Source organism: Cebidichthys violaceus, unplaced genomic scaffold (genome assembly GCF_023349555.1).
Source record: "Cebidichthys violaceus isolate CVI_PGR_0920_01 unplaced genomic scaffold, fCebVio1.0.p SCAF_4, whole genome shotgun sequence".
Taxonomy (NCBI): Eukaryota; Metazoa; Chordata; class Actinopteri; order Perciformes; family Stichaeidae; genus Cebidichthys; species Cebidichthys violaceus.
Window position 1 is genome coordinate 4,445,148 of NW_027176594.1, and position 25,854 is coordinate 4,471,001.

At 41.0% G+C, this 25,854-nt stretch overlaps 1 protein-coding gene across 2 annotated transcripts in view; it reads right to left on the reverse strand.

Annotated features, from left to right (window-relative positions):
- Positions 1–2,094: 2,094 nt before the first annotated feature.
- arhgap10 (Rho GTPase activating protein 10) overlaps positions 2,095–25,854 on the reverse strand; it is a 45,943-nt gene continuing 22,183 nt past the window's right edge. Inside the window, exons 15-23 of one of the 2 annotated variants that reach the window (XM_068726945.1) lie at positions 25,758–25,842; positions 23,551–23,609; positions 21,976–22,081; positions 18,923–19,082; positions 16,331–16,472; positions 13,013–13,184; positions 7,443–7,544; positions 5,891–5,982; positions 2,095–3,616 (exon numbers count right to left, since the gene is read on the reverse strand). In XM_068726945.1, the coding sequence (XP_068583046.1) occupies positions 3,528–3,616; positions 5,891–5,982; positions 7,443–7,544; positions 13,013–13,184; positions 16,331–16,472; positions 18,923–19,082; positions 21,976–22,081; positions 23,551–23,609; positions 25,758–25,842 (1,007 nt within the window). In that variant the 3' untranslated portion in view covers positions 2,095–3,527. The remainder of the gene's footprint in view (positions 3,617–5,890; positions 5,983–7,442; positions 7,545–13,012; positions 13,185–16,330; positions 16,473–18,922; positions 19,083–21,975; positions 22,082–23,550; positions 23,610–25,757; positions 25,843–25,854) is intronic. The other variant, XM_068726946.1, reaches the window with a different exon arrangement.

The following is a 25,854-nucleotide window of genomic DNA, read 5'->3' on the forward strand; positions in this document are numbered from 1 at the left end:
ATTTGGCGGCTGGGGAGGATAATGAGCCAAAAAAACCACAGAGTTAGCATGGAAAACAGAAATGATGTGAAGCAGCAGCAGGTACAGCAGTCACAGGGAGAGGAGATGAAGAGAACAAAGAGGAACGGAAAGAGAGTAAAAATGACAGCGATAAAGCAAGCGAGGATGAGGCTTTTACAGTAAAACGTTACCTGTGGAGAAAAATCACCATTAACCTTGTTAAAGGCTGATCTGAAAACACGCCTGCTTTACCAGACTGTAGAGCAGACAGTATTACTTTTTTGCTCTTTTTTTTTCCCTCTCTCTCTCTCTGAATCCACAGCCTTCTCCAAATCTCCCCCAGATTTCCAATTGCTTTCACTTGTAGTCGTGCCAGATAAACAGAATCTATTGGATCAGGCTGATTTCACGGCTGCGCCCGCGCACATGGCGGCTTCTGTGGCCCACTCTCTGAGCTGAGGATTTTTTTTTTCTCCCCACACTCACATTTATGTTGGAAAATTCACTTTCCTCCAAATTCCCACTCAGTTTTCAGCCCCAATAACACATCAAGTCTGAAGAAACAGGAATGGATTAAGTTAGCGTTACTTCCACACGGAAATTCGAACACATTTGAATCGCTAAATTGTATCATTCGGCTCGTCGTTGAAGGTAAGGTGCTGTAGGCTCTGATCTAGGCTGAGTCATGGCGTTGGACTGTGTTTTGGGGGCTGAAGGACACTGCGTCATGGGAGCCAGAGAACAGCTGGCACACAGCCAGAACTCTGGGAAATGAGAAATGTAAACAGCCATCTGGATTTTTACTCAAACACAACTACATCTAGTCTAATTCGACATGCTGACACAGACGTACACATAGTATCCCAGACTGATAGACGCTGATGCATAATGCATGCAGAGACGCAGACATCACCACAGGTAACACAACCTCAGTCTCAAGTGATATTCGGACAGGCTGACCCAAACCAGGTTAACGTTTTCATCGCGTCATACACCCAAATTTAGGATGAAAGATAAATGCACCTCGATTAACTGAGTTCATAAACAATTTACAATGAGAGCGCCGGAAAATAAGTGGAGCACTAACTAAAGTAGGAAGTCAAGGAGACACCGACAGGTAAGGTGGAAGGAAGGAAGGAAGATAGAGGATCATGGCTCGCTCTCTGACAGACAGTCCAAAGCAGAGTGAGAGGCAGGCAGAGTGGATGTCTGTCTGATTCAGCAGTATTCTGGCAGAGAGAAGATGATGATGATGATGAAGGGCCCCAGGGGTGGATGGTGGTGGTGATAGTGGGGGAATAGTTTTACCCATCTCATTAGCTCTGCCTCATTTCATTATGTAATCCTGCTGTCTGTTTCAGGGTGCTGGTGGACACAAACCACAGCTCCAACCTTTGGTATTTATGGACAAAGCATGTGTGTTTATACGTCTAAATAGTGCAGCAGCACACTCATGATTATTATGTAACTGAGGCCAAAGCACCAGGTCTGTGGGCTATTTGGTGTGTTGATTAATTACACAGATGTAGCCTAAGAATTAACATGCATAAGGCTGAGATGTAAATGGATCAGGGAGGTGGATAAGTGTGTTTTTGCTCCTTTAAGGATTATCATCTATTTTGAATCCCCTTTTGGAACGTTTTTTTGGAAGTAGCTCTGCTATCGGCTTTGGTCAGATGGACGGGAAGGCTAACGTTACACTACACGGCTCAATGTGACAGTACTGGCTGCAGAGTGAATCCTCATTCCACCAGTCACTGTGTTCTTAGACTCTGTGGGAAACTGTGGGCCGTCTCACTGACACAATAGATGACTCATCACAAAATTAGACAGAGTGCTAGGTTTCACATTGGTAAATTTCCCCCACGTATACATTTGACAATTATGATGAGTCTCTCAACAAAAGGTGTCCATAAAGTGGCTACAGTGCGTTCCTTAATGTTCTTACTCTTACACTCCTGTACATGAGATCAGTGCCTGAGATGAGATTGTTTAGATTGTTAGATACAATATTTGATATGACTTCAATCTTTTAAATGTTAAATTGTCATTCATCACATTTATTTGATGGCAAGAATAAATAATACAGTAAAGAACAAAAAAAATCTTTATTTGTTTAACATTGATCAAGAGGATACCCAAAGGTATAAAAGTGAAGGAAGTCGAGGCCCTTTGAAAAAGTCATAAATCTGCTGCTGAACCAAAGCTCTCAGAAAAATTAAAGCGTCCCGTTGAACAGCTGAGGGATGAATTGTAATGGGACATGCATACATGCTAAAACCAATCCATATTATAACCTGTCCATCACTTAGCGGACACTTGTAAAACATACTTGGCATTCATAACTCTTTCAATATTTAGGCTATATACTGTACACTGAACAGATGTAAAACTTTGAAATACTGCATTTTGTGGTCCTATTGATAATAAAACTTAGATTTTAATCACTTACTCTCCCGACGTCGAAGATAAAATAATGCTATACTAAAATTTCAGCTTTGTGGGAGTGTCTCATTTCTCTGCTCAGAGGAAACTGAGCGACGTTAAAAATAGGCTTTGAAAACAAAAACAGATAATTTGACACGAAAAACCTCCCCCACTTGGTTTCAATCATTACGACATATTTAAATTCACCTCTGCTCACTCCGACGCTAGTGTTTAACTCAAGAGGCTAAACAGCCATCAGAGGACTTTCATCATGTTTCTGTAAAGGAGTGCACCAAGAACAAAACAGTACAGAGTGTATTTCAAATTCAAAAGTCATGCAATCAATGTGCCAATTAAATAAAATAAAATTACAATAGCGATGTGCCTCATTTTGAATATCCAAATATTCCTTAAATGACAGTAAAATAAAAACATTTTAAAAGTGAAAGCAGTAACACCACAATTCATTTACATACATACCCGTACATACATTTACACTGGGTGTTCCGATGGTTAAGGCACGGTGAGCAAAGTATCTCTAATCTTTTAAAAGCTGAAAACAAAACTGTGCATCATTGTCAAGAGGGTCTAAAGCTGCTGGAGTCGTCTTTAACGTCTTAACAAAAACTGATTACAGTGACTTGAGTGCTGACATTCTTCCTTACAGTTTCTGAGGATCGCTGTTCGACTTGGGAGCTCATGGATACCATGTATAGCTGAGGCAGAGAGACGCTCCTTTTCCTGCTGCTGCTACAAAGTTACCTGGATGTTTAGAGGCGACAGCATCTTTGTACACAGCAGAATATTGGAAGTGCAAAACCCATTTTGTAATTACAACGATGAAATCCATGTGGATACTCAAAGTCAATTCAAACAAAGAAAAACATGCATCACAAAAGTCTACTCGTCAGCCAACAATGCATGTACTTGTGTATCAAGAATGGTCCACCAGTAATAACATAATGTCACCTGCTTGAGAGAATTCTGGGATTTGGATAAACAAGGCTCTATGGTGAATGTCAGAGTTGAGGCACATGCATCTCTTGCATATTTTTCCCGGAGGAAGGTGATAACTTGTCCATAAATATTCCCATTTGGGGCTACAGCATCTCCACATAGTTTTCAGGGATGAGGCCCCTCTTTCCCTCCAGCTCGCCCTCCAGCCAGCCCGGCTCTCTCGACTGGGTCACTGCAGGAGAGGACACAGCGTCACCAGGGGGGGGAAAGCAGCACAGGGTTAGGGTAAGGGTGGGGTGGACACACACAGGACACAGAGCCCTCCGGTGAGTATACAGCATGTGCATGTGTCAGAGCGAACAGGGCGCCGGTCTGAAGCGGATACAGTAATTATGTGCTGACACTAAACTCCACCATGTCTACTGTACATTTCAAGTTCAGTTTTTGCGTCCTACTTTTCTTAAAAAATGTCCCCCTGAGCTTAACCTCAGCAGCAAAACAGAGCCGTTCATTATGAGAGACGTGTCAGAGAAGCCTTCTCAAAATCCTCCCAGGATTCTTCATTTGCCTCCAAAGTGAGCCAATTTAAGATTTTGAGTGCACTTGCAAGTCAGCAATTGCATAGATAAATTGTCAGTGAGAACGTCTAAAGCCAAATCCAGACATGAACTTATTCAATACTTATTTTTTTTTTTTTTGTCTCAGCCGGCCTCGGGACACAAAGAAATGTGTTTACCGACAGTGCTCTTCTGTGTCCATGGAACACAAAATGAACAAGGAACTTAAAAGCCCAAACTTTCCTAGAGGTGTGATCAAAAGGATTCAGCAGTCAACAAAATTGAAAGCAGGATTTGAACCTGCTTTCAATCCCAAATTGACCGACACAAAGGCTACGAAGGAAACAACTCATTCTGCATTATTAATGTTTTCCAACGTTGTTAAAAGTGTTTTAACAAATACCCAAACCCCTACCTCAGTACAATAACAAGCTGCTATGCAATTATTTTTACTGCAATTTTTTAGGATATTTATCACCAAATGTATTTTTTTTTATATAGTTCATTCATTATTCAATAAATAATGAAGCCTATCCTTAGCTGGAAGGATAAACTTTATCTCATTGTACTATTTCTAATAAGCACAAGTAAAAACATTAGAACTAGTGTTTTATTTTACAATCTCACCTGTTCATACCTTGTCATGTGTACATTGTTTTATGACACAATAAAGTGAACTTAACTAAACCCACAGAAAGAAAAGTAAGTACAGACCGCCCCTTTAAGAAAGTAAAAGTTGTCCTTTCAGTTTGAAGGGTCAGGAAGCATCGACATATGTTGATTTCTTTCTTTTGACAAACTGTATGTACAGCGGCTTGCTCAAATATTCAGACCTCTTGACCTTTTTGCACATTAGTTATGCACATAGCTCAGACAAAAAAAATAATAAATACATTTAGAAATAACTGAATAGTGCGGCAAAATATGCAAAATGTCAAGGGTCCTCAAGATACTGCAGATGTTAAGTCAAGAACCACCGCACCATGTAACATTTATGCAACATGTCAGTCACTTCATTGGAAGCCTAAGTGTTGACGGACAGACAGAATACAATACAACTACTTAAACTCCCCAAACTCTGCAACAACTGGATATTTAAGCGGAGATCCAAATGAAACGCACATCATTCAGTAATACAAAACAGTAAAGCTCCAAATTAAATTTCAGAGTAAGAGAATGGCCTTTAGAACCTAATCTAATTCTGTTTTTGAAAATGTGATACTTCATTCATTTTATGTTTATTATTCTTCAGATAATACAAGTTCATATTTACGATTTGGAAATCCACTCGTAATAAATTAAATGTTGCCATTGTAGGTGTTTGTCCTGACAGGAACTCGTTCAACCAACAATGAAACGTTGATGGCTTTCATGAGCAAGCATCAAAACAGGAAATAGTGTACGTACAGTAGATAGAAATGTGATTAAGGGGAAGTTTCAGTCGTCTAATCCATATCTATTAATGGCAGTTGTCAGATTTTGATGTCTAGATCATTACATCTTTGATTGAGGACGGTTATATCTGCAAGACAGTGGAGGTTCAAAACATCAAAAAAAGAATGGATTGCAGCTTTAAAGCAGAAAGAAAAACAGCCAATAAACTGGAATGCATTGTGGGATCTTATCAAAGACATCACCACATGTTTCCCAGTGAAGACTATAGCATTTCTATAGCGTCTGTGTCTCACAAAAAAAAAAGAAAAAAAAAAAAGAACTACAAAATCCTCATTTCCTCTGAGAGTGATTAAAGCTCAGTCGAGTCTCTTCCAGACACACTGAGGAGCAAATCTGTGCCTCCTGCCTCCTCCCCGCCCTCCCTGTTCTCCTTCTCCTCGTCTCATCTCTCTCTGTTCGATTGAAGATCAGATTGGGTGTTTCGGTTTTTCCTCCAAATCCAATATGCCAGGGCTGGTTCTAAGTGAGCGACTGGTGTAGGAGATAACACTTACCGGCGTTGAATATTGCGCCGACCTGGAAGGAGAGCTCAGAGTCGTGCTCAGCCTCACATGGGTACACTGCCTTGGCTTTCCTGCTGGTGACACTGAAAAATGAAGGCAATCAGTGAGCTGGCGGAGCTTTGGGGAGGATTACCGCACAGTTCAATCTGGGCCCGGGGCCTGCTTGTTCATTCACTCACTTGCCTGAAACAGCAGAAATGGGCCAGGCTGGAATATAAGCAAAAGTACTAAGAGAGGAGCGGGGCCACTACACACTCTTGTCTTGCCCTATCTCCAGTCTAGACAGACTATAGCGAGCGAGTCAGAACAGACCCATGTGCACCCGTGAGCGTGCACAAACACAATGAGATGCAACGCTGTTTGTAGCAGGTTTTGTACAGCCGAAAAAAAAGGCAGGCACACATCAGGTCCGCACAGCAGACAACCAACTCTGGTGCGATAATTAAAAAGTGGCGAGGGGATTCAAAAGTAGGTTTGCACACAAACAGAGGTGGAATACAAAATTTACTCCACAGTGCTTCAGCTTTTAAATTCACATTCGTGAGCTTGGAAGCTGCATTTTAAATCAGCTTGATGTAAAAGGGCGCCGTCAAAGAGACCGTATTCATCGCTCTGAAAACGTTAGTAAAAAGGCGTATTTATGCAATTGCGCTGCGGAAAACATAAAAAAAAACTGTTTCCACAGAAAGGTTGTTTTGCTCACCATTGCAAACCGTTATCTGGAATGCCAGCAACATTACCATGTAGAAATTGTGCCTTCAACACACGATGCCCTGATAAATATTTCATATTCTTTCTGCAGAGCAGCAACAATGTAGGATGAGAGAGGAGAATAGAGGATATACAAACTGAAAAAAAAAAAGTTTGTGGTCACAGAGTTGTCAATACAACAATGTTCAGCCGAGTTTTTGAATTCAGATTTGGAAAAATGCACTCTCGTGGAACCGCATTTGAAAAGAAAAAATGAGGATTTGTATTTCTATGAAAAATAACATTAATGGATTGCCCACAGAATGACCGAGCTGTTTACAATTTTTCTGGGTAACATCTGAAAGCACTGAAAATGAATTCATCACTTGGTCTCACGGAAGCACAGCAATAGATCAGTATAATGGGCAGACTGTACACACAGCCCATCCAGTTTTCTCAGATACCTCTGTGTGTATCTGGGGTTTGACTGAAAGGAGAGGAGGTTGCTGCTATAGCCCACACTTTGCATTAAGACCCCTCAAACCAAATCAAAGGCTGGTGAATATATGAAAAATTAAGAGAAAATACTGAAGTGCAAGGCTGCAAGAAAGATGTTAGACGAGTGAGGGAGTTGGTGATTCTGTTGGGTGAACATGCAAGATAAGACGAGTGAGAGAGTGAAAACAGAGAGTGAACGAATCCCAGGGTGTGATATTCAGCCAATATGTGAGCGTATAAAAAAATGACGACACCAAACAAAGACAAAGACAGGAAAAAAAGTAGGCAACTGCAATTAAGAAATCCAGTTGGGAGGAAAACAGGCAAATAGTCTGAAACGGGAACCCTGTCTTACCTCTCCTCTGGCTTTTCTTCATCAGAGGCAGCAGAGGTGGAAGCAGGTTGGCTCTCTCCTGAGGCTCCAGTAGTGCACCTGGAGGCTCCTGCTATGGGGGCCCTGCAGTTAAAAACAAAAACCACACCTTTAGTCACCACAGATCCCGTCTATTGACTGAAAACGTGGCATATCCGCCCTGAAGACTTAACTACCACGATGTCTGTCAAACACACAGGAGGCAGTGAAAATGTGGCCTCATGTTAAAAAATGTTGAACCTGGAGGGTTTTCAGGAAAGCGGACAAGGTGAGACGTTCACCACGACCAACAGCTGCTGTGCTCTACTACAGCGGTAAATTGCTCACTACTGGTAGAAACTACTGTAAGAGGTGGTATCAGAGCAACAGGTGAGCTAAACTGAGCAACCTGTTGTTATGCAGACAAGGTGAGAACACATTTCTACACGAATCTAGAGCACCGTGAGGACTTCAAAACATAAGTCACTGGTAGATTTCAACGCCATCCACCAGCACCAATTTAACTAGCTGCCTCGGCATGTTCAAAACATTTTTACTTGAAATGAGAGAACATTTATTTATTTATTATTATTAAAGTTACATAAACATACATAGTATGTATTATTTAGATTTCATCCAGTTCAATTTGAAAACTGCCTATACATATTGTTGAGATATTATTCAATTGAAACAGACAATACAACTGCTAGGCTACTTCAATATATATGGCAATAAATAACAGCGCAAGTTAGACATGTTTTTGTAATGTTCCGGACCTTTCCATGAGGACATTTTCTCTAACTGGACCTGGTTGAATTATAATTGAATACCCTTGGAGTAATGTAAAACACTTTACAACTAAAAGAAGAATAAATGCTCCATCTCATTTCATACGTTGAAACACTTCTCATTGTGTGCAGGCTGCACATTTATCCCAATGACAAGGACAACAGGCTTCCATAGACAAATAATCCATTCTTCATCCAACTCCATCTGCCAAAGAGCCTCTTCAGGAGGACTTGCTGTAGTCATCAAGAGAAACTGGAAATTTCATATTCATGCTAAGAAATGTATTTGAACTTCTGTATCAACTTCCTGTGATCCATATCTCAAGGCAACAAGTAACTTTTCTGTAAGATCAGCTGGCTCAACCCCGACCCGTCAACTCGTCTGAAGTAAACAGACGAGGCTCATCATAAATTCTCAGTCTGCATCGCTCATTCTGAATGAACTCCCTACCAATACAGTCAATGCAGATTATTTCAAACAGTCGTGAATTCTGGAGGAATATTCACATATGGAATCGTTTGTGTCGTGGACTTGTAATTCCACCACGAAGAGTGACATCAAAAGAACACAACAACTACACTTTTGTTACTTGAAACTGAAGACATTAAAACCATCTTGACAGATAAAAGATAAGTGTTCTGGAGGCTTATGATAACCCACTTCACGTCGATTGTTTTTGTCACTCATACATGTAAATCCAGATCCTACAGGAATGTTTATAACTCTGTATGTGTAAAGTCAAACAATAGCACTCCAACCCTTTCAACATAAGCCTCATCTTTTACAGTAGTAGCTGTGCTTTACACTTGCTGGTATCAGTGCCAACGACTTCATGGTCGACCTACAGGATGGAGGTAGGGGTCCTGGTAAAGGCAGAGAGGAGCAGGAGTCTAAGCCAGGCATCCCTCTGTGTTCCATGCCTGCCCCGGGGCCAGTGCTAATACAGTACATAATGAGCAAATTGCTCCTAGCTGCCGCTCCCATAGAGACGTTAATAAAGGCAATTAGAGGAAGCAGCTGGGGAGGGGCTGGAGGTTGGGAGGATGTTGTGCGTAGCGGTTACGTTGGCATTGGTGGAAGAGCGAGAGCGAAGGCGGCCTCAAGGGGAAACATGGTAGGGGATCTTATGTGGACATAGGTGAGCACTCTGCACTGGGCTCACGCTTCTGCATCACCTCCTCCCTCCATTTCTCCCCCTGCCTCCCGCTCAGTGCGCTTGTCCATCCCCAGCGGTGGCTGTTCCGTTCGGGTCTGGCCTGACTGTGGGTGATTTATAGCTCTGCAGCAGTGTGGGGGCCACTGTGGTGCTCAGCTGCTCCACATCAGCATGGGGGGATAGTGCGCTGCAGTGCAGCAAATCCACTCATTAACCTGGGCCCAGGCACAACCACTGTCTGCCTGGGTCACAGCCAAGAGAGGGGAGAGGAGAGGAGCACCAACACTTCACCCACCTGCAGGTGAACCGACTCAGATACATGCAAAACCCCCGACGACCATAAAATCAAATGCATGCACGCACACACACACAGTTGGGAAAAGTTGACACATCTAACTGCTTATTTCTGTTATGAGAGGATTAAACAGATCTTTGAAGATCTTTGAAAATAAACAGATATCTTAATAATTATAGAATAAACAGTAAAAGAGAATCAGTGAATGCCACATGGCTGCCCTAGAAACTTGTTAAATGTACCAGAGGTAAATGGATTCATCCCAAAATTGCTTTCACAATTATAGCTAAGCCAAACCGAGGGAAATCGTTTGCCATTTCTCTTCAACAAAAATAGCATCAAGCTTTGAATTGCTCATCCGTTGTTTTCACCCATCACAGGCCTAGCTAAGCTTCTTCTACAAACATGATTAAATACAGTAAATGGGACTCGCGTGAAAATGCACTGTATGTGAGGCCCTCGTGAAAACCCCTCTCGAGATGTTTGTAACAAGTTTTGAAGAATATTAAGATGTGAGGATTGTTTTGAGGCATATATAACAATTATAACTGGTAATAAAATGTATATAATTATATATCCTTATATCAAAAGTATCAAACAACATTGAATTCCAAAGCGTAGTGCAACTGGAGGTCATTTGGTTGACTATTTCAACCATCGGGGCTATCACACATTATCTCACGCTGCCAGGTTAGTAGCAGGGAGAAATTCATCAACAAGAGAGGGACTGCTGCTTCTCATTACTGCAGGAATTTCACCCTGCAGCATCCAGGCCTTGTTGATCCTGGCGCGGAGCTAACGCCAGGATGAGCGGGGCTATCGACTGTCTTTCGACTTAAGACGGAAGGCCAGCGGTGGGATTTAGCAGTGTTTCTAGTAGAAAGTGGGATCAAACCGACAGCCGAGCTGCGCGCCGAGCCACCGCCAGTTTGGGTGGGCAGGAAATAAGCTCTGATCCACCATTTTATGATCCACAGCTGTCTGCCAGCGAGAGGCATGGAGGCCTGAAGGTAGGTCAGGAGAGGAAGGAAAAGTGGCCAAAAAAATGTAACCTCATTGGGCAGGACTTGAGGCAACAGCACCACTGGGAGAAGCTGTGACTGAATTTAGGGAGGAGAGGAGAAATGAGGCAAGACATCGAAAATGACGGAGATGATAAATCATGGCACAGTCCACAAAAGAGTCATTGCATGATATAGTGAGTCAGGACGTACTTGTGTATGACCTGGCAGATTTTGCTGCAGCTATCCTGCAGGAAACAGACAAAAAATATTGTTCTCCAGGTGCACTTTTGAACACACCAGAGTGCAGATAATACACTTCTGAGAGCGGCTGGAAGTACTCTAGCAGTTGCCTTCCCTACAGCTCTTTTTGGCTAGAACTGAAGCCGAATCCCTGGCTTCCAGGCCAGAGAGGTGCTGTGCCAACAGGTCTCCACCATCGCACATGCTAAGATTTATGAGTGAACAAAGCCAAGGCGACACCCTGTGACATATGGCGCAAGTCTTCATAAAGGGACAGGGGCTGCGGCTATAAGGGTAAACAAGATGAATATATCCCCAATGTCAATACGATTTGCACGGCCAACGCACGGCCACCTGTCTCCCAAACAAATAAGAGCCGAGATTTACGACCTCCTCCTGGTTGCTCCTTCCGTCCTCCAACATGATGCCACATATGTGGGAAAGTGCAGGGAAAAAAAATACCCGCAGGAGAGAAAAAAGGAGTTGGTTACATAAGTACAATACTGTAGAACCTTGTCTATCTAACCCTGCAACTTAAGAGAGAAAACTTGGTACGCACATGCCTACACACACAGGTGGGCACGTACCCACATGGGTCAAAGTGGGAATCACATTGTCCTCTGTCAAGTTGTGAGGTGGATTTGTTTTCATTTTACAGCTCTTTTCAGCCGATGGAAAATGAGAAGGGGACAGTGAATGAGGGAAAAAGTCTATTTCAAGGTGAATCTGTAGACATGACACAGCAGCGAGTCTAACATCTGCAGCATAACCCAATAATTCATCTCTCACATCAGCATTCAAGACAAGTCAGGGGCTGGAAAAACAACAAAAAGGACCAAGGACTTAGCAGAGTGAGGAGGAGAGAGAGAGAGAGAGAGAGAGAGAGAGAGAGAGAGAGAGAGAGAGAGAGAGAGAGAGAGAGAGAGAGAAAGCGAGCCAGAGAGAGAGAGAGAGAGAGAGAGAGAGAGAAAGCGACCCAGAGAGAGAGAGAGAGAGAGAGAGAAAGCGAGCCAGAGAGAGAGAGAGAGAGAGAGAGAGAGAGAGAGAGAGAGAGAGAGAGAAAGCGAGCCAGAGAGAGAGAGAGAGAGAGAGAGAGAGAGTTCAAGGAATCAACACAAAAAGTTGATTCATTTAATATTTGTTTAATTTTTTGATTAATTGAGCTGCTTATTGGCTTCAGTTCCAAGTCAAAAATCCATTATTGTCCATCAATAATAATAGTGACATGGTTTCTCTTTTTTACCAAGGTGGAAAAGACAGAACTGTGTTGCAACTACACAGTGCAGTGAAGTGTAACTGCTGTATTAAACTGGGCACAAGAGACAATATTTCAGGCTCTTTTTATGTGCGCTGATTTGTTAATATAGGAAGGATCTTTCTCATCATTCTATTCTACTGCAATATGAAACATAACTGGGAGTGCAGGTCTTCATCTAAGTTACAAAAAAATACAAATCAAATCTAACTGTAAAATGTCCCTAATAAGAATACTAACACTACATTTAACATTACCACTGTTAACTCACATAATCCCAATAATGATAATAATGCCACCACAGAATGCAACCACATAAAAAGTAATGATCCCTACAATAGAAAATGGCTTTACATCATACATGTAGTTGCCTGTGTAGTGAAAGTGCTCTTGCTTGAAGTCCAAGTTGTGTATCTTGGTTACAAACCATTCGAGTCGCCGCCCACATCTCCGATATGTTCAGCAAATTCATATAGTGAATGAATGAAGTGAAAAGAAATGTCCACTCGGTCTGATTATCAGGCTAACAACCATGTTTCGGGGGCAGAGACCAGTATATAATAACATGCTCAAATCAAACACTAGTGATTGTTTAGACAGTTTACATGTGAATGTGGTATAATTCACTTAATGCACCTTTGAGCAACTTCAACAGTTGATGGTAAAATAGTGATCAAAATATTGAAAATACTAAATTCCTTTTGCAATCCATACAATGCACACAGCCCACATTTAGATACATGTATGACTCTACTTGCTTCAGAACCAAACACCTGCATTTCCAGTGGTGCAGTCCCATATTGATTTGGGACTTCAGCACAGTGAACCACTCACCTGGAGTTGCTGCCTGAGCTGAGGCTGGTGCTAAGTGGGACGTGGTCACTCTTCTCTGCAGGCATCTCTGAGGCCGAGGCCGAGGCCGACGATGACTGGGACGATACGGACTCATTGCTGCCCATTGAAGTCTCATCTGCAGCTAGACCGGAACCATCTCCCACTACTGACACTTGGATGAAAAAAAATATATAGCTTGTTTTAATTACTTACATCTTTTCTTTAATTTTATTCCATTGCAAAAGATCCCAGCCTGTACCAGCTTACTGATGCTAGCTTGCCTGATAAAACAGCTGAATAATTTATCAACACATAAGGCAACGATGCATCAACAGGGGATTTCATAAATCAAACTGCTGTCAAAACACGCAAGACTTACAACCAAGTGTGTATTGTTCATGATAATAAACTTCTGCAGTCATAGACAGGAAACACTAGGGAGATCCAAGCTGTTTTATTTCAATTTTACTGTCAAGTAAAGATCCTGCTTATGGGAGAAGGGAGAGGCTCAGAGAAACTGTTAATGTTAAAAACAGTTTTTTTCCTCAGCAAACACATATCAAAGCATTTAAACCCAAAGCCCATATTTAATTGAGATTGCATTGAACTGCTGCTAGTCTTATGGCCTAATTATTATCAAATGTAATAACATTATTTATACATTCTAGATAGACCATATATTAATGGCATCATTGGTTTATGTACTGTACAGTTTGTATATTGTATTTTATAACTGTGATTTTTTTTTTACAGTAAAGGAATTCATTAACATGATTTGTACAGAGAGCATTTACAGACATAACATGTGATGAGATATAATGTTTGTATTTCACTTTGCTCTATTCATTTGTTGTATGTCCTTTTGTAAAGGACTTTGGAGTTCTTGTTGGAAAGCACGTTTCCCATAACAATTATACAATAACAATGCATCTAATTAAAATGCGACTATAATGTGAACGAGGTCACTTGTGGTGATGAACAGACATGATGAAAATGATCACCTAAATGTGCAGCTCCCCTTGGCTTGAAGGAGCTTTAGTTTCAGCTCATTGTTTAGCTGTCCGGTCCACAACTTTACTGTTTTGGTTCACTCTTTGCATAGTTTTCAGTGAAAACCAGCTGTTCACTACCTGCTCAGTGCCAAACAGGAGACAGATAACTAGCTGGTGAACAAAATGGAGCCTTTAGCAGCAGAAGTGGCAGACATTTCCTTTAGAAGTTGGTAGAGACCACAAACAGAGCTAAAATAAAGTCCATATTTGACATACATTTGCCATCTACACAGAAACATGACTCCAAATGAATGATAGGTGTGCACCGCGCTGCTTGATGTGTAAATATAGGTAACTGTTCGGCAACACATTTGCCATATCAAATTAAAAGTTTGTTCTTGTTTCCCCAAAGGGTTTAAGCAAATCAATAACATATACACCTGATCTAGATGACTTGATGTTCTCTAAACGCTTCATAATACAAACTCGGATTAACGCACTTCCCCAGGCATGGTATGTTGTCACGTATGAATATACATCTCACAAGAAGACCCACATGCATACATAACACTCTTCTCCCACTTAATCGTTTTAAAATTTGCTTTTACCCGCTGAAGGCCGAGACAACTTACTTAAAAACAATTATGTGGGACTAATATAAAAAACACCATGGTTAAAAAAGGATTATGCCTTTCATCCCTGATATTAAAATACTCTGCGCTAAAAGCTGGCGCGACAGAGGAATAGAGAGGCAATCTGGTAAGCAGATTTAGATTCCTACTGTATGGGGGGGGGGGGGGATTTGACTGGCCTTGGATCACAGATTGCTGAGGTCAGATTGATTGGGTCACCAGGTCAGGTGATCAGCTCAGGAGAAGGCCCGTATCATTCTCTCATTTCATCAATTATCAGAGGAAACTGACATCATCATTGAAGCATTTTACAGAAATGAACACACAAAGGCAAACCTCTCCACACAGTCACACAGAGAGGAGGCGACAGTGTGTCATCTGTAGACACTGCTACGGTTCAGAGTGGTCACTAGGTAACAGACAGACTAACCATGAGTGAGTGAACGAATTGAAAGCCCAGCAGGACTCAAGTGTAAATACAATCAGATGCCAGTGTATTTGGTACAACTAGCCAAAACTACATGAATGCAGTTTAATAGTCAAATCCAACCCTTTGGGAAGGGCACACTGTTCTGTTTTTGCTGAAATAGTTTCAGGGAGGTGTTGAGCTTTATTGCACTGTACAGAGAGGTGTTTCTGTTTTTTCGCCCACCACTCTCATTGAAATAAATGAGGTGTACCTAATATTTAACTGGCAACTGAGCTTATTTTGATAAGTAGTGCACAAAAGTTTCTCAGTTGAGATCTAAACAGAACACCTTGTGTACACAAATTACCAATTCATACCTTTGAATTACCCTAAATGTGTGCTCTCTATATACTCTAAACAACTATGAGTGGGATTTGTGATACTCCCCACTGATTGTACCACGAACGACACTATGGCAGACAGGAATACACACTATTAAAAAATAAAAGTTGTTGTGTCATGGAAAACTTCAATGAGATTTGGGTTTACTACATGACAGTTTAATACAGTATTCTTGTGGTGTTGCACTGAGATTATTTAATGTACTTTTAGCCTGTATTCAAGGTAACGTAGCTAGCTAGCTAACTCTCCAGCTACCTACAGTTGCTACATCCATGAAAATAGGCCCTTTTCAAAGCAGCACTTTGACATGTTATAGCAGGGTAAACACAGGTATACTTGATAACATTTAATATGATCCTGTTCTATTTAGTGTGTCAAAGCCATTCCAGTGAGCCAACATGCACAATACCAGGGCCCTGGCCAATCTAAATGGAACAGGGCCATAATTAATGTTATCAATTACACCTGTGTTTACTCTGTAGTGACGTGTCAAAATGGCTGCTGTGAAAAGGGGCCTACAGCGTGGATGACATACAGTTACAGAAATCCACACATTATTTGATCTTTGTGAAGAAAGTTACGCTAACTGCTCCTAGCTATTGCTAGCATAGCTTCGGTTTCAGCTGAAATCTGTAGGACTAATATGTCACCCGCTAATGACTCATTAGGGCAAAACAAAATACCCCCTTCCAACCAGAATCTGCAAACTGAATGAATCAATATTCGAGTAGCATTGTTTCTGGATCACTAAGGTAGTTTCATTCTACAAAAGCTTATTGCTAAGGTATCTTATAATGATCTTATAAGTCTTTTGTCCAACTCGGTTCCTGTAATATATTCAGAGGTGTGAAAATATCCAGGCACAGGTGTGTACGTCTCTTACCATTCTGAATGTCTAGGGCTTGTGGATTGTAGACAGCCAGGGGCCGATTCTGTCGACCCAGCTTCTTGGACTGCCTTGTGGGAGCAGAGAATACTGGGCCAGCAGGTGAAAGAGGGCACGACTCCGGAGCATCTGCAAAGATCTGAATACACAATGTGATTACAGTACGTCTCTAGCAAGACTAAAAGCACAGTGCAGTTAAGAGTTGAGCAGCAGCAGCAGCAGCAGCAGCAGGAACAGCAGCAGCGTGTCCTTAACTGACCTCACTTAGTCAACAGCTTTGGAAGCTCACAGGCTTTATGTAGTGGTAGATTAATGGAAAAGGCCATTTGCAGCCACAGCATGTGCCCCTCGGGAGAGCCGAGCAGCTCATTGATTGGACCCTAATAACTGCATGTGAGAAGATTTTGTTTGTGCCAAAATAAACGAGAGCAGCTCCACATGTAACACAATCGCATCCCGTCCAGAAATCTGGGTCCGAGTTAAGGTGGCATTTCTCCGCAGAGAAACTGACCCACTCTCTGAAAGAGTGGAGAGTTAAATAAACAGGGTTTAGACTCGAGGAGGGCCGGCCAACTGGCGCAGCCTGTTTACACCGGGCCGTGTTTACATATAAACTTCAGATGTAGAGTTAAAAGAGAATAGGGCTGCAGAGGAGAGGAAGTCTCAGCAGAGCCTCAGAAAGGATCACAGGCGAGGAGAGGAGGAAGGTAGGAGAGAGAGAGAGAGAGAGAGAGAGAGAGAGAGAGTGAGAGAGAGAGAGAGAGTGAGAGAGAGAGAGAGAGAGAGAGTGCCAGAGAAAGTGAGACAGTGTGAACGAGAGAGACAGACACAGAGGAGGGGGCTATGAGAGAAAAAGTTTGCAGGAGAAGGCAGATAGAAAAAGTGAGAAATCTGATATGGCTGAGAGTTTCTGCTGCCTCCCTCTCTCTGCAGATGGAGGTGAATGTAAAACAGAGTCTACTGTTGGTATCTGGGGGTATCAACAGTCTGGAGTGGGACTAAGCTGTGAGAGAAGTTAATGCCTGCCTGTCTGTCTGTCTGCTCAACTTTTCCCCTGCTCTAACACGCTGTACTTTCCAAAATGCTCTTGCTGCATTCTAACACTACATCCTTTATCACCTGGACGGTGTTGGATACCTCTGGGTAGTCTCCGAGACTAGCAGTATACACTGGGTTGTTTTAGCACATTTGTATAGCCCGTTGGGTTTCACCAAGCCTCTGTATTCTCTAACACCCCATTTTAGATTTGTGAGCTTGGGTGGAGCTATTATTCACAGCACACATCATATTTCATTTAATGAAGCTGGAGGAAAATAATAAAAACAGAAAAACACTAAAAGCTCTTTGGTTTCATCTGATTCTAGGCAGAGTGCAGTGCTGCTCCAAACAGATTAGAAAACTAATCTCAAACCTTTTTCTCTTGTGACACCGACAATTATCCCCCTTTGAGGATTGACATCGATTAATGACATCCCGAGATTACATGATCCCATGAACTACAGGTTATGAGACAACTCGTAAGCAAAAGAAATGTATTTAGGCAGGCAAAGGACCTTCCAAATTAAATCAAATGTATATGATAATCTACACAATAACCACAATAATTGAAAATGAACAGAATAAAATGTGTTTAATCCCGGTGAGAGCACTTAGGGCTCCCCCTATTGGCCAAATCAAAGATTCTGGATATTAATCTGCTGTCTTGCTCCTCTGTACCTTAAACTGGGTGAAGGGTTTAAGTTAAACGTCTTATTATCTGAGAAGTTTTTTCTGCTCATTATTTTGTAGAACAAGCAATAAACATAATGCGCATGTATTCAAACAGACCACAAAGTGCATTTTCATTGCTAGAACATTTGCTCAAAGAAGATGAATTTAAGGTGGAGTATGCACCACTTTTATTGAGTATACAGAAGTCTAAAACAGCCTTAAAAAGGGGACCGACAGAAAAGAAGAGCTTCCTAATTGAGACTCCTACTCTGCCCAAAAGAAATTCTGGTGTCAGGCACAGTACAGTATGTGCACTTCTCTGCCAGCAGAAAGTGCCAAATTGAAGAGAAAAAAATACAAAACTTCTAAACATTGTAAGAAAGCGCTAAGTGCTGAGAGACCAACACTAGCAAACATTAGATCTTTTGCTTTGCTTGCACATTTGTTATCCTTCAGTATCAAGTAATTACACGCCAACCAGGTAGATAAACACAAAGGTGCTGTGTGTCACCTCATTCAGATTTGACTTGGTGTCATCATTGTACCTTGTGTTGCCTAGGGCGCCAATTTTTTTAGTAAATAGAGTTCTGGATGGCAAGTGGAAAAACAATTATACGCACAATGTTGCACTGACAGAATTAATCATTAAAGTGCAGTCAGTGCAGTAAAGATTTGACCAATCAAAAACAGACATTTTGGGAGAAAATAGAACATAATGCAACACTCTCTGTTTTTGTAGACATGGTACTAATTACTCACACTGGAAGTTATACTGCTATGATGACTAGACAGTATATGTTCAGTTTCAAGTGCATTACTTTGTGATAGTACGGTCCATACTGCCCTGCATGTCTGGCAAATCCCAGTCGTGAGTGTTACCTTTTCATTGTGTTCAATGAGGATCTCCACCACAATGTTCTGGAACTTAAGATCCATGATGGCAGCGACGGTATCCTCCTGTGGCCTCATTAATGTGGGGCCAAACACCACGCCCAGGTTGGCCACGGTCATCAGATTCTGTTTACTGTGAGCCGCCACACTGAGGAAGATAACATCTCACATTATACACAGTTTACTCCAACTTACTAACTCAGCTTCACTGATATGACTATTCTACCTCATTCTTGATGTTCTGGATACAATAAAAACAAGTAAACACTGAACACTTGGCAGAAAAAGGGAAAGATTAAATACGAACAAAGAAAAATAGAGCAAAACTTGACTGAACTGTAACTGTTATGTATAGAGTGATATTTTTGTATACGTCATCGGTTCTGCCGAGTGAAGCCAATGCACAAGTGTCTTAAAAGTATTCTCTCTACTGACCAGCAGGGGGCGACTCCTCCGGTTGCAAAAAGAAGTCTGATTGTATGGAAGTCTATGAGAAAATGACACTACTTCTCACTTGATTTATTACCTCAGTAAACATTGTAAACATGAGTTCATGCTCTCAATCGTTAGTTTCAAGTCTTCTTCAATACAGCATGATGTTCATTTAGTAAATGATGGTCCATTTAGAGTAAAATAGACCATAAAGCGGAGTATGCTTTAGGGCGGGCTTACTGTGATTGACAGGTCGGTGACGCTACCAGAGCTGAATGTCTACATAACTCCTCCTCATTGCAAATATGGTAACTACCCTTCATTAGTTGTAAAAAAGTCAAGCTGGTTAGGTTCATTCGTCGAACTCCAGGCTTCGTAACGGCTGTCCAGAGACCAATGGCTGATGTTACCATGACTACGTCCACTTCTTATATACAGTCTATGAGGCCAACACTGAAAGTTAGCATGGCACTGAGTAGCTAGACAAAAAGCCAATTGGTTCACAGAAAATAAACTTTGTGGCAAACAAACATTTACTTACATGTTTTGTTCAGCAAGATAAATTTGAGAAATAATAACCACTTCTATGATTTTTGAAGCATAAATGCAATCGCCAGAAGTCACCAGTTAACTTTAACGGCTATAAACAAACTTCAACACAGTTGCAAAAGCTTCAAAATTCACAAGAGGGATACTTACTGACATGTTTATATCATAGAACAAAACGTTAAAATCCCATAAGCTTGTGTTAACCACATATTTTGTTTTAGGCACCTAACTAAAAACACACACATAAAAAAAAAAAATACCGACTTCAAGTCGAGGGAACGGGAAGTGGAAAAATGCTCAAATCTCCCGTTTTACGACTCATTCCTGCAGCTCTCAAATGCTATGAATAAAAACTTTTTGCGCAAACAAGAAAATGAAGAATACATAGCGTCAAATGCTTCCTGAAGAAAAACACCCGACATCCATGTTTTCCCCATGCAAACAGTATAAATGAGGTGTTCAGCCACCTCTAGATGACAGCATCACCTATTTAATATACAGTAAGGCACTTATAGTGCAAAACTGCTCCTCTGCTCTTTTTCCCCTAAATGTCAATGTTTCATTCATCAAATTGAGATTTAATGTAATTATTTTTATGACGTTAACAGAGAAGTGGTGTTTTTACGCAAAGCAACTCACTGCTGCTAAAAAGCACTGCAGGAGACCTTTAAATATGTAGTGTTTCTTCCTATAATGCATAATTTCACAGTCCAAAATGGCTCAAGAAAAACAATGAGATGTTGCTATCTTTAGGGATTACTCTGATCTTTTCCATGGCATTTTGAGATTACATGACAACCAAAAATGAGGGATTTCAGCATATCTTATGACAGCAGTTAGCTGTAGCAAAACCTCTTCAATCTAAACATTAAGTTGTCCTGCATGTACAGCTCCCATTTATCTTTCCCTACACTGATTATAACATGAAATCAAAAAATGAGGTTTTTAAGTTAACCTGCTATAATGAAAAGGCTTTTAATATCAATTCCAACAGTAACTGCGAGATTTGATGAAGAGGAATGATAAATCTTATTTAATGTCTTCTGGATTAGTTTTGCAACACATTCAGTAGATGAAACTTTATCTTAGGAGGTCAAATATGTGGAGAAAAAAACCTTAATTTGAAGAGAAAGTATGCGGACAGGTGAAGAGATTTTACACTTAAAATATGATGATACGCAGTAGAGCAGCTGAGACAGTTTAAATAGCTTCAAAGGATGCCTTTGAAGACAAAAACATTGGTGACAACTCACATTTATAACATCTCTGAAACCATTTCAGATAGGAGTGTGAAATTCTGGCTTTGCTTCCTTCCCCCTGCAGGACATGCACACACGCCAACTTCAGAAAAATATTCGAGTCTCTCCAGTCTGGAGAATTTCACGCTGGATAATCCAAATTCAATTTCAATAGCGCTGCCTTTTTACCAGAGCCTGATTCTGCAGCGGGTTTCTATGAAATAAGATCCACCAGACTTTCACTGCCTCAGGGAAGAGGGATTATTTACTTATCTTCAATTTGCTCATATTTAGTTTATAAAAAGCTTGCTGAGGTAAAACCTTGTAATGTTAGCAAACATTATTTCCTAAATCTCTCTTCCTATCTAATCTAACAAATGGAGTGACACACAATAGTGGTCTATCCAGGGGTGTATACAGTAATCTCAAGAGAGGGCTTAATTTGAGAGGTCCATTTTATTTCCCTTCACTGGAGGTACGTTAGGCTACACAATTCACCCGTAACGACTTTCAGTCATTTCAAAATGACGTCAAGAAAAAGCAAAAAAAAATGTTAAGAGATGTTAAGACGCTAGCGGCAACATTTTTCTTCCCCATCAGTCACTGAGTAGACAGAGAGGAGATGGAGTGACAGCAGGGAAGGGGGAGTGAAGAGAGTGGGAGTGAAGGAGAGAGAGAGAGAGAGAGAGAGAGAGAGAAAAAGCATGTGGAGTGAGAACGAGGAGACAGACAGGAAGAGCAGGAAGAGAGAACTGAGAGAGAGAGAGAGAGAGAGGGGGTGGAGATTGGCTGAACTATGACCAAGGAACTATGAACACTCACTTGGCCAGATGCTTCATGAGCAGCCCGAGGACTTGTCGATTCCTCTCCGGTAGTTTGTGGACCAGGCAGTGGACGGCTTGGATGCGAGACTCTGGGCTACCGCCCTCTGTTCAAAACGCAGGAGCAGCCACGCACTTGCATTAAACTACAAGGATTTCTCTGATCTCCTCAGGTGGAAAAGAGCACAACGCTACTGTACAACATTAGCAAACAACAAATTCAAAGAGATGATGATGATGATGATGATGATACACAAGGTCCTAAGATCTGCACACAAAATAAAAGTAATTCAGCAGAATAATTGAACCTTCTACTACTTCAAAAGTCCTAACAAACTAATTGGATACATTCTGAAAAACAACATTAGGAAAAAGTCAGTGGACCTTTAAGGACACAATTATCAGGGGCTATCACCTCAAGTGTAAGGTTTGGAGGATGATACATTCCAGTTTCAATAAGCGAAGACGGGGTGTGAAAGTGATATATAGTCTGAAGCCTCCCAGAATTTGGCAGCAGGGACCACTATGCTGGCGAAGGAGATAGCTTTACGTTACTGTCGCTACCGTATAAAAGGGTTGTGTTAAAACCCCCAAAGATCATCTCTTAAACATTTCCTCACACATGGGCATCTGACCGCCCACACAAAAACACACACACACACACACACACACACACACACACACACACACACAAAACATCATTACTATGGGAACGACAAGGATTTAAACGTGGAAAAAGCTGCTTATGGATGCTGTCATCCATCAAAAAAAAAAAAATATTCGTCGCTAATCCATTTTTCCCCCCTCGTTATGAGGGCATTGCGAGCGCCTGATAAAAATGTCAACCTGATCCAATTATAGCACTTGTTGTAATAGGATTCAAGTTTGGCTTGCTTTAAAAAAACATTTAGCACATAAATGATGTTATGTGGGCGGGGGAAAAAAAAGTGTCTTTTTGCTGTTCGAGGTCACTTACTGGACCATTTCAGGGCATGCAAATTACAGCATATTTATAATTTTAAAGCTTTTAGCTTTAACCTTAAATGGCTTATTTTGCCACAGGTAGAAATTAGATGAAGATGGGCAGTAGGCTCACATGGAAAACAGTCTGAAATGTCAAAAAGGTTTGTCTAAGCCGTGGTCGGCTGAAAGGATTCTTCAAATCACATTTCCTCGTGAGAAACAGGGCGACGGAGTCCTCGGATTTTGGGAGTGCAAATTTCTGAAGACGAGTAAGAAGGCCTAAACATACTGTATAGCATTAAACATGACACTTTTTTAGAGACCCCTGTCAAGTGTTTAAAAGTCTAAAGATGAGGAACTGTGAATAGATCCTAATCAGCATTCAAGACACACACAGACCAATAGCTTTAAGACGATGAATCCTTTACTTAAGATGATTTTACCCACTTAAAAGAATTGGTAAAAAGTTTACAAAAAGTTAATAAAAGTGATTTGACTGCGTATTTTCAATAACTCACTGAAGTAGAGGAAACTGAATGTCCATCTCAGACTACACATGTGTACACTGTTCTGGTCTTTACTCAGTGATGGTATAAAAGGAGGTCAAACTTACTTGCAAGGCTAATAAACTCTTTGTAAAGTCCATAGGTCATCAACGGCTCAGGAAGGCTCCTTCACAGAGATAAAGAGAGAGAGAGAGAGAGAGAGAGAGAGAGAGAGAGAGAGAGAGAGAGAGAGAGGGGTTGGGTGGAGAAGTGAGAGCTGAAGTGAGCGAGGGGGGGGGGACAGAAATAGCCGGCACACTGTTTTATAGGGTCTGCACACAGCAATGATTAATGTGGCCGGGCCAGGGGATGGAATTAGATGGTGCACACGTTGAGATAACCAAGTTCATCTGAAGGTACTTCCACACTGCAGCTGGCTAGTGGCCAAAAGTACTTAGCCTCAGAGGAAAGTGAGGAGATTGACCCTGCTTTATTCCAGCAGGCCAGCCACAAAGTAAAAGACATGTCAGAGCAATGCTCAGCATGGTTTAATATAGCATAACAATGTGGATAAGCTATGTTAGCTTAAAGGGTGTTTGCCTGATTAAACAAAGGAGACCGAGTGCGACGGAGTCTCACGTCCCGTTACAAACCGCTTCCTTGAAAAGGTCAAAGCTTAAAATCAGCGCATCACGACACGATCTTAACCCCTTTTAATAGGTCTGGTCGTTTACACCCTGATCAGAATACGTGTTGATGGATGATAGTCTAATCCCACAATGTTATACAGCAGTGGACACTTAAGATTACATTTCATGGTAGCACTTAGTTCACTGTAACTAAATAGAGCATAAACAGCATTGATGTTGTTATTCTTTATTTTAAGTTTTAGCACTGTCAATTAAACTGCTACCAATTATTGGAAAAATAGCTGACAATTGTTTGGTCATAATCAATATTTTACTTTTTCAATGAGCCATTTAGATCTGTATATTTTTACAATCACAACATCTTACAGCAAAATGAACACGAATGAACACGATTTAAATGTGCCGGTTAAGATGTATTCCTTTCAATGTTTGTTTTTTTAAATAATGTGATTGTTGTTTTCTAATTGGTTAGTTTTGCTGCTTTTTTCGTAAGCTTATCGTTGGCATTTCTTTTTGGTTGTATTTTTCTAAATTATGTTGGCGTAGTTTTTATTCCCCTTCCTTTTGTTATTGTTTTTCTTGAGCGGTTCAGAGGAGGTGCACTGTATAAGTCTTGACCTCTCCTGTCACATTTCAGATGTTTTTTCATAATCTGGATTTCATGAAATAAATCTTAAAAAAGAAAAAGAGCATATGATGGGCCAAAAAGCTTCTTGTGAGTATTGTTACTGTGTTGATAAGGGAAACAGGCCAAATCCAAACTCTGAAAATACAAATTTGCTTTCATTTTAATAAGCAAAGCCAACTCAATTTGTTGCTAACCACACATGTTTACAAAAACAAATTGGCATTTAAATGAAAACGGCCTCAGCTTCTTGCAACCAAACTACATTTTTAATCTTTGAACTTCACCCACTCTATCTGTCAACCAGGAAGGAGTTGGTGAATGTGGAACAGGCATACAGTAAGCAATGTGACCTCGCAAGGAGTTAATTATGCAGCAGCACTTTGCATAATTAACTCATTTTATATAAAAGACAGAGACGAGAATGGATTGAATGTTTCATATTCAAGTGAACAGAACCTCGATCATATTCATCAAAAGAAAGATATACAAAGAAAATGTTCCATTAACCACCGGGGTTGTCTTAGGTCACAAGTGGATTTGCTTAGACACACAGCAACTCTGAATCAAGTATGCACCAGGAGTCACGTCACAGCCTCCGTTTGAATGCAGCAATACAAGGTTACCAAATTATGAAACTTAACTTATATCTCAAAATTTGCTCGAGGGTAATATTAATCAGAATATATAACGTTGTGAGTGACGGGAAGAGTTAAACTGATCACAACAGAGGTTTAGGAAATGATTAGCAAACTAACAATATCATCAATGCTTACTGGGTGGAAACTGATTTTAGGGCAATAAGTAAGGATTATTTACATTTTAATGTTTTAATTCCAAACAGTCAAAGATTTCTTGTTTTATTTAGCCAACAGTCCAAAAGGTCCGGAGATATTCAGTTTAAATCACATATGACAAAGCATCAGCAGAAAATAGTGAATATTTGACCATCCTCAATTGTCAAATTAGTTGGCAAGTAATTTACTGTCAATCAACTAATCGATTACTCGGTGTACATGTGTGCATGTGTGAGTGCGTCTTTCATCCCACTGATCCTTACCTCAGATAAAGCTTCAGTGCACTCGTTACTGTCTTAACGTCCCAGTCCTCGCTGGTAGACAGATCCACTTCGTTGCTCTCCTCGTCTGAATTAAACA